The sequence below is a fragment of the Trichechus manatus genome, unplaced genomic scaffold (genome assembly GCF_000243295.1).
Source record: "Trichechus manatus latirostris isolate Lorelei unplaced genomic scaffold, TriManLat1.0 scaffold00038, whole genome shotgun sequence".
In the NCBI taxonomy this organism is placed as follows: domain Eukaryota; kingdom Metazoa; phylum Chordata; class Mammalia; order Sirenia; family Trichechidae; genus Trichechus; species Trichechus manatus.
The window spans coordinates 10,001,568-10,011,567 of record NW_004443974.1 but is presented as its reverse complement, the minus strand read 5'-3'; the positions used below and the strand labels follow the sequence as shown (position 1 = coordinate 10,011,567).

Here is a 10,000-nt window from a genome sequence, read left to right as displayed (position 1 = left end):
TTCTTTTTTAAGAAAGGGAAGGAAAGAAAACAAAGGACTAAGAAACTTATGAGACAATCCAAGTCACTTATTTCTCATCTGAGGACACTTGGATACATAAGATGCACAAATAAGCCTGTCTTTTCTTTTTTTTTTTTAATGCAATGATTTCCTCCCATCAAATGCCACTCAAATACTTTAGGAGTCCCTCCCCAGTAATTCCTCTATAAATTCCTATTTGCGGGATTTAGTACATCTGAACACCTGGAGAAATCTTTTGTTTAAAAATAATAATAATATGCAATTTCAAAAGCTTTTCGTTCCCATTTCAATTAAAAATAACTTCATATGCTTTAAATGAAATTTTGCTAGTAATGAGAGTCTAATGAAGATTCATTGATTTAACTAGTTCAGGGAGTCTAAAAAGGAAATGAGCATTTAAAATAACCAAGTTTTCATTGAGAAAAGCTGCTAATGTGTAGGTAAACTAAGTCCTCTTCACTGACAAATATAATCAGGACTTTTGTCTCAGGAGAAACTCTCATCCCTGTTTGTGCGCATTCCTAACTCCCATTAACATTAATGGGCACCACACATGCACTGCACACCAAGGAGATGCCAGCCTTGGTAGTGTGCATGAATGACAGCTGTGGACTAAATAATCCATATGGCTCTGAAGAGAAGTTATGGTTTACTAGGTCGAGAGTCACAACTACAGTGGTGGTATTCAAACTGTAGAACCTAGCCCCAATATGAATGTCTTACGCAAACCCTCTACCCCATCTAACCACACTCAGGAATTATAGTTAGGGTAGGAATCTGCAGTTCTGTCTCTAGCGATTTACAAGTAGAAGCTCCAAGTTTGAGGAAACCTTAATCTTTTCATAGGTCCAGAGAAGTTCTGTCCTCCACCCCCTCCCCACTCCCATTCTAGTATTCATTCATGTATTTTCCCACAAAATACAGACTATCACAAAGTGGATTTATAGACAGAATATCAAAGACCTGGCTTAAACTACAAAGTCGGCAAAATCACAATCAAGTTTGAAACGCCATCTTCAACATGAAAATAATATGGTAATCATACATATCAGCTACATGCTGAAACGTAAATTCCACAGGTTGTATAAAGGACAGAGTTTAACCACTGATTTTGAATGTTCCAGCTTTTATGGATTCAAGTCAGAATCTTAATGCTCATTTAATACAGTTGCCTGAAGCCCAATTCAACAACTTCCTCCTTTCTTCCTTAGTGAAAAAAACATCCTTGTAAAGTTTAGTGAAGACATCGGTAGACAAATACACATGCGCGCACACACACACACACGAAGTTTACATTTCCGAAAAAAGGAGATAACAGTTTGATAAGCATGTTGTTAAAATTATGCTTTAGGGAAAAAAAGCCTAGTATATCTTAGATTATTTTCATATACAGAGAATACAATGAAAACGTCCTTTTCGGTATTTCCAATTAGATCAATTAATATTAAGAGAAACTCTTTAACATTGAATAATCATAGGTGGGAAAAAAAACTACCAATATTCTAGAAGTTTCTCCAGACCTTTCAATCAATTTTATTTATATGCAAAACCAAGAGAAACTAAGGGGAAAAAAAAAAAAAAAAAAAAACAAAGCTCCTCCTGATGCTAAAGCTCTCAATTTACTGACAGGCAAATGGCTTCATGCTGCCACTTAATCTCATTTCTTGCATAATGCCCTCTAATTAGCATATCAAAGTGAATTAATACTTCTAGGGCATTAGCAATGGAGAAATCTGCTCCAGGCTCACAATAGCAGTTACGAGAGCCAAGAAATCCTCAAAAACACCACAAACCACTTTGCATTGCAAAACTGTTCAATTTATTTATCCTCTCTCTCTAAACACTTTTACCGCACACTGTTTTACTACTGTTCACCAAACAAAATGATAATTGCCAAAGTTACCAGCATCTGTAATGCCTGTTTAGAATCTTAATTTAGATTATGTTGCAGATAATTTCTATATACAACCATTCGTTCTATTATAAATGTTAATATAGAGACAGTGAAAATGTTGACATTCTCAATTAATTTGAATTTGAAATAAAATTTTATGGGATTTTAAAATTTATGAATTTTTTAATGTAAAAAGCCACCTGCTGGACTGATGCCTAAGAAATATACTTTGAAAACTGATGTATCGCATAAAACAAAACAAAACAAAATATCATTTGCCATAACATATGTTGAGTCTTCCAAATAATGGTTTAAACATTGTGTAGAGTCATCAGTATTAAAAGGATTACATTGTATACCAATTCCTCACTGATACAATCACACAAAAAGGGTTAGTGTTCAAAACAGCTTAACATTTTCAAAGCACTTAAATTAAAAGAAAAGAAGTACAACACTTTTAACAATTATTTTTACCCAAAATCACTTTTACTTTTAATTCTTTAGTTCTGAATCAATTACTACCATGTAGATACAGTCAGCCCCCCTCAAAAAAAAGAGATGATATGCCAAATTGATGTAACACATTCTATCACATCAGTTTTTGTTGTTTTTTTTTTTCTTGGCTAGATAATACACTCAAAATTTAATGCCAACGCAAACTACAGTTATCATCAAAAACTAAACATATTGTGTGTATGGACTATGTCTATGAAAAGAAAAATAAAAACAGGATTCTGGTTGCTATTCTGCCTACAAAGGGAATAATTAGAATCAAGTGTTGAAGATTAATGAAATTTATTTTCTAATATGTTCTGTATCTGCAGGCATAAAAAGATCGTATTTTTTTCAGTGGCCCATTCAAGCATTACTTATTAATTTATTTGCTAAATATAACACTACCACCTAGCTCTGATAGCAATGTGTTTATTTGATTAACTTCTACAACTTTGTAAAAATCTACGATAGCCAGATCTGAAAAACTGATCAATTTATACTAAACAGTGATGTAAACTATTTACTCTTCATACTTAAAGACTAAATTGCCTACTGAAGGAGAGCAAACGCTTGAAAAGGTCAACATGGAGGGGGTGCAAGCTTTGTTAGTCAGTTACTACCTAAATCACACTGATCACACTGATAAACGGCTAAAACACAAGCCTGCTGAGAAAACAAATAAAACATTATTCTCATGGTGTCAATATTGAAATAATAAATATCTAAAGCTGTTCACACATATATGAATAAGGGGAAAATAGTCTAAATGCTTATTTAACTTGATGTATTGGTGATATGTTAAGTATTCTGAACAGATACTTTACGATATCAGTATAAAATAGTGACAACTGATTTAGGGTGTGGGTCATGAAATGAGATTTCAATTCTTTATAGCCACTTTCACATAACTTCATCCTATACCAAGCAACCATGAAGTATCAAAATATAAATAATCCAACTAAGATGTTAAATTTCACTTTGCCTTGGAAGTAGCTTTACACAAAGTTTACAAACTGAAATCTAAAAGTACAAGCAAAAGTAATTAAAAGGAAAATCATCATAGTACGAAAAATGTATGCAGGCATATTTTATGAAAGCCGATGAACCAATGCACTCTTTGGAACAAGTCAGGGCCTCCTTCACCACTGTATCAATATACTTCTGATTCAGAATAAAATTAGTAAATTAATATAATAAAGTAACATAGTAAACTCACAAATAAAAAATACCAAAACTATACAAATTTGTAATAAAATGAAGTCCACTAAAACTGAGGCATGAGTTATTTGCACAGATCAAGTTAGTATTGACAAGAGGGTTCAATGTATTTTTATTGGGAAGAAAAAAAAACAAAGAAAAAGGTTGAAAAACAGCCCCACATTTTCAAGATAATATTTACAAGATCATAAAGTTCTAAACCATTAATGCAGTGAGATTTTTCTCCGGTGTTCTATGAATATATGGCATGTATGATCTTACAAAGATGGAAGAGAAAGAAACAAGGCGTAAAGAAAAGTTTAAAAAACACCACTCCTTTATATTCTCCCTCAAAATTTCCTACAAGAGCTCTAATAAGTTATACAGATCTATAAAAATAAAAGAAAATTTGATTTAAAAAAAGAAATATTTTTAATAACTGCTTAAAGGAAAATTTTGTGGAAAAATACAGTTTATGACATTTCCAAGATTCACTGACTTTGTATTTTTTCCTGTTTAATCAGTTGATATTTTCAATTTTAACAGGCCATAATGTCTGTCTAAAATTTATATGAAATTTAAAACATTAGAAGTCCATTAAAATTTGATTCAAAATAATCTTAGAAGGGTGGGAATTACAGAGAAAACAAGATCGGTCAAGTGCTGCTAATTGTTGAAGCTGGGCAGGAAGTTTATGGGGGTTCAAGATTCTCTTCTCTCTACATGTTTTAAATTGCCCATAATAAAAGTTTTTTAAAACTAGAAAATAAGTTTATTAAAATACAAAAATGAATCATGTATGGAACAGCATATTTGTTTTTAAAACTTTGGAACAAATGATGGTAATTGTATGAGAAATACTTCAAGAGCAACTTAACAGTATGAATGCAATATATAGGATAACACTTAGACCCACATATAACAATTTTCACCCCTTGTGTTAAATTTTCATTTGATGGAAGAAGTGGGATTTATACAGTAAAAAGTAAAGGAATTACACGACACTGTACAAAGAAAAATGAAACAAACTTTCACACTGAAACATAAAAGAAGAGAATGGTATATGGACCAGAAAAAGACGACTCCAATGAGTTTATAAACCTTTAGGGTCATAATTAAATAGAGTGGTGTTGACTGAAAGTAGTGCCCTGTCCCTCTGAAAGCTAGTTACGCATGTGGCTATAAAAATAAAAGGTTTAATCTCATACCATATACTAAATGCCTATAAAAACTCACTTGTTAAGATACATTCTTGATCTAGTTTAGTTATCTAAAATTCTTATGACTCTTTCTAGGGAAAGTTCCTTTAAAAGTAAAACATTTTTAATAGTCATTTTCTTCTTCTCCTTAAACATAAAAAATACTTCAACCAGCCCAACCAGCCAAGCAGGCCTTTCTCTTCCCCTGCGGACACCTCCTGCAGTAGAGAAGTTCATTAAGTTTTATGATCTTCCCAAGTCAGTCCTGCTTATAAGCCTCACAAAGGCCACAAATCTGGCAAACCATCATGTATGCCATTAGACATTACTAGTAAATGAACGCTATTTAGGGTTTGTGGTAGCAATAAATCACAGTTTGGTTGGCAGCTATCAACATGGAGTATTTTAACCCACAGTTTAAAAAAGAAAAGGCTGTGTTGATTTTTTTTTTAATTAAAATACACAATTTCTTTCACAATAATATGATCCAGATTATACAGTAAAATGCTGGATTTTTGTCAAAAAAATTAAATTTTTTTTCTTGAAAAAGAAGTGTTTTCTACTTCATTCAAATTCCCATAATCAAGGGCTTTGGAAAGAAGGGAGATTTATGAGGATGGAATACTTCACAAAGAAAAGCACTTCAACAATCAAGATCAAGGTGGCCAAAAAGATGTAAGGGAAACACCAGAAGAAGTACGCAGATTAGCAGACCTTGTGGCATTAGGGATATTTAATAAGAGATAGATGGCAAAATATGGCTAGAAAAATCTTAACATATCAACAATTATGTCACTGGTTGCTTACTTAGTTAAAAATGAACAAATATTTTTATTTTAAAGCCTTTAACTTTGTGGCTGCTTTCAAAATACATATATTAAAATTCAATAATGAGACATTTATGCTCAAAAAGAATGGTATGATAAACTTTACAAAAAAAAATACATTTAAGAAAAAGCAAGCATCTTCTTCTAGTAAAAGTACACTTTCCCTACCCTAGAACAAGAAAATAATATAATTGTGGTAGATTACCCATTTATCTGTCAGAAGGGGAAAATATCTTTTCATAATTGCGGGAGGGGGATGTTTTCCAAACGAAATTCCTCATGTCATCAGAACTGGCAGTGTTCACTGCCTGATCAGAAATCTCAAAATATACTGGCAGATCTACAAATATATAGAATTTTATCAAAAAATGATTTTGTCTTATTTTAGAAGAAGCACAATTGAAATGACACTATCCACTGACAGTTCCCCCTACCCCCACTCAATCCTCTACCTCTCCATTACGCAGAACGAAGTCATCACATAATGTTCCTGGTTTCTATTACAAATGACTAGGTAAACTTTCTCTAGATTATAAAGAATTAATCTTTGCATACTACATTATTAAATAAAATGACCTAAAGAAAAAACGTTATGCAGTATACACATATTCTACAATGTTTATTTTATAAGTCCGTGATGTTTCAGAAGCATGACTGTGGGAGCAGATAGGGGGTGGGCCCTGGAATTTACTGCCCTGTTTTCTTTGCTTTGGTAACACTAATGTCTACACAGCTGTTTTATTTCAAATCAAAGATTCTGAGTCTGGTGTCCCTGTCTCCTACTAAGACCAGTTTTGGAGGATAAGGTGAAGCTGTGGGTAGTAGCGAAGAAAGGAGGGGAGACAAAGAGCTTCACCCCCCATCAATCACTCAGTACTTAAATCCCATCCCTTCTCAAGCTTAGAGAGGACTGGCAGGAAGATGCCTCTGCCTAGACAGCCGCCTTTACTTTTTGTCATCTGTTGGCTTTTTACAAAAGAGATAACATGCAAACTTGGATCCGCTGGCCAAAGCACAAAACAAGGATCTAATTTACAAGTTACCACTGAAAGCCTCAGAAACAATTTTCAAAACACAAAAATTTCCTTTGTCAGCTACTTCTTGCTTCTTAAATAGCAACAGTTCTACCAAAGCTCTCTCTGCCAGCAATCCCAGACTCTGAAAAGACTTGTTTCTTTTTCGTAACTCACCTTTGACATGTGGCTGACTATACTTTCCTTTCAGAATGGTGTAACTAAGTCCTGTGCAAATAAGCAACTAGAGGACTTAAACGCTTCCTAATTGAACTCTGCCTGCTGCTAAATGTCTAAACAAAAAAAGCAGTTTGCTGGGTTTGGTTCTCAAGCTGGCTAGGCCAAAACTTAAAAAAGGCAAAAAATTAAATACAAATCACGAGAAGGTGGCAGGAGGAGTATCAATCCCCTCTCCCTAGTACCATAATGCTGTATAAAGTTGAATCAATCTTAATATTCACAACATAGTCAAAACCCCAGTGCTTAGCTGTCAGCAGAAACTGAAGTGGCGCCCTGATAGCCAGAAAACCCTTGGACATTAAGCAACATAATTTACAGAGAATTACACACATTTAGGCTTCTAAACTAAGAATCTTCAAAATTTAATGCTTGATGTCTTATTTTATAGTCCGATAAAAACTACTGTTTTAAATCACAATGCTTTCTAAAGATAACTAAAAATCAACAATAAATAAAAATTAGTAATTTAAAATGCCTGTAGTTTTCGAAACGTAAAATACATTTTACAAGAATCACTCAATCTTAAGAAACCACACACTGAATAAAAAGCAGGAAAAATATTCTTTAGGCTCTCTTAATATTGGCTATTATGTTTGTAGCATATATTTTAATAGACAGGAATAACCCATCATTTTTTTCTTGATTACTGTTAGGATGAGAATAGTATTGTGGAGTGAAAAATCTGTTTAAAAGGGGGGCAACTTGCCTATCAACCTACCAATTATATGTAGTGTTCTATAATATGTACACTCAATTTAAACATAATCACATTTTAAATAGCATCACTTGGATATTTCTATATCCTGGACTTTAACTTTTTCTTCTTTGTCTCAACTTAAAACATGATAACTTTAAAAATACCACATATCCAACACACACACACAAAGAAAGAAATTAATTCAACAGTAAAGCTTATTTAATGTACTTATTTGCTATATAATGCCAAACACATACCAAAGCACCTAAATTAAATCTCTACTTCCACTTGACCCACTACTATCACCTCAACACTAAAATATCTTCAGATTAAGAAAGTCTAAGAAGAAAGTTACACTGAAACGAACTGTCAAAAATTGCCTAGTATATACTTCCAGGTTTTCATTCCAGCACTTCTGCAAAACCTGTTTTCTCATATATCCCCTGCCTTGAACATTGCAAAAATTGTTTAACCTATATCTGCGGACATATCTACTTTATAATATATATTTAGTACCTCTATAAATGCAATAACTTCAAGAATAAAATTTAATACAAGTATAACAGACGTAATGCAGTGTATATGCCTAGGCACATTAACCTTCCTCGCTTCTTAAAAGTATTCTTCCCACCTAAAACACTAATTCAATCATGCTACTTGGGCTCTGTTCAATTGCATCTATTTTTCTATCTGTAGAGCTGAAGCTTAAGACTGTCTAAGTCAAACAAAGTTCCGACGATGCTTCTCCAAGGGACTCGGTCCCTGGCATCCAGTCTCCCGTTGCTCCTTTTAAATACTGACACACAAACAAGGCGAAAGGAGCGGGAGAGGGCTGCTGGTGCTCAGGGCCCCCTCCTCGCCTGCACCCAGGGGCGGCCGCCTGGGAACGGCGACCAGTACGCATCTACACTTCATTTTACACCAGGAGCGGAATTCAGAAATCGACTCCAGATTTATTGCAGTTTTTTCTCAAGATCAGGAGGTGGGAAGGAGAGAATGATCAAAGATGGCGGTGCCCAAAAGCAGCAGCTCTCAACTGGAGAGTGGAAGGAGTAGCTCCGACCTCACCTCGGGGGTCTCCAGGCCACTGTGGGGGCGCAGCGTCTTACCTGTTTTCTCTTTGATCTCACACAGGACGCTGAAGAGCGCAGGTTTCATTCTGTGACAGTTCAGAGCATGTTTCCTAAAAACCAAACAGCAAAACACAAAGGTATTAGCATCACCTATGGAATAATATGGCGCCTTCCTTTAAGTTAGACCCAAGATTTAATTCTGGCTCCCTATTTTGGAAGGCTCTTCAGAATGATGGGAAGTCAACAGAAACTCAAGCTGACTAGTTAGCGACAGCCGGGAAGCTCCGGCGCAAGCTCCAGCCGGAACGAAGCGCGACCCATCTGCCGGGCAGGCAGTAGCCTCGGCAACCGCAGGGCGCAAACCTGCGCGGGGAGCCTAGATACGGGAGCAGCGACAGCGACCCGGGGGTGCGGACCGACGCGGAGACGCTCCCGCGTCCGCCCTCCGCAAGGGGAGCGGGCGCCGCGCCCACCTGCCGTCCGAATGCGGACAGCGAACGAGTGACAGCTCCACAAAGTTTGCGGAGCGGCCCTCCCTTCCCCAAGAACTTGGCCGCCAGCACCCAGACCCGCCGGGTAGCCGCCCATCGCCCCGCGCCCGGGCCGGGGCAGCCGCCCGCACAACGAGGTCGTCCCGTGGCCAAGTTGAGCTCCCGCGCTAGGATTCCGCGCCCGGGGAGAAAGTTGCACTTCCCTGAAGTGCGACCCCGGCCCTTCTCCGGGCAGCGTGCACTGGGCTCCAGGCGGAAGGTTTAAATCCGTGGGAGGGGCCGGGCTGCTAGAGGGCCGGACTGGGGTAAGGCAGTACACCGGAATATCTGCGCGGCACCAAGTCCGTCCCAAACCTCAAGAGCAACTTTCCCGACTCTCGGCTGCGTCGAGGGGCGCGGGCAAGTTCCCTCAAGACCAGAGCGGGCGGCCAGTATTCGGGGAAAGTTCCCCGCCGGGGGCTGAGGCCCCTGCCCCGGGCGCCACCCGGGGCCCCGACTCGGCCGCGGGCCTGGCTCCCGCGCACAAACAAAAGATGCTTAATGAGACGACACCAACTTTGCTTGCGCCTCGTCCAGGCTCTGGTCGGTGATGGTCATAATCTGGTGAAGAATGTCGCCGATGTCCTGCTTCCTGCCGTCGCCGTCCGCCCCTTCGTGACCGTGCGGGGGAGGCGGCAGGGCCATGCCCCCTTGCACGGTGTGCCCGGCCAGGTTCACCCCGGCCAGAGTCTGCAGCATCCTGGATTGATCGTCCATCCCGCCGCGCGCGGGCGGGAGCGGGCGGCGGCGGCGGCTGAGACGAAGGCTGAGGCGGCGGCGGCGACGACGAGGGAGGAGAAGAAAGAAGGGGAGG

The 10,000-nt window shown here is 38.0% G+C and overlaps 1 protein-coding gene across 2 annotated transcripts in view; it reads right to left on the bottom strand.

Annotated features, from left to right (window-relative positions):
• The window catches only part of PBX3 (PBX homeobox 3), a 243,511-nt gene extending 233,517 nt beyond the window's left edge, over positions 1 to 9,994 (bottom strand). Inside the window, exons 1-2 of one of the 2 annotated variants that reach the window (XM_023730752.1) lie at positions 9,704 to 9,994; positions 8,693 to 8,766 (exon numbers count right to left, since the gene is read on the bottom strand). In XM_023730752.1, the coding sequence (XP_023586520.1) occupies positions 8,693 to 8,766; positions 9,704 to 9,903 (274 nt within the window). In that variant the 5' untranslated portion in view covers positions 9,904 to 9,994. The remainder of the gene's footprint in view (positions 1 to 8,692; positions 8,767 to 9,703) is intronic. The other variant, XM_004375672.2, reaches the window with a different exon arrangement.
• Between the last annotated feature and the right edge of the window lie 6 nt (positions 9,995 to 10,000).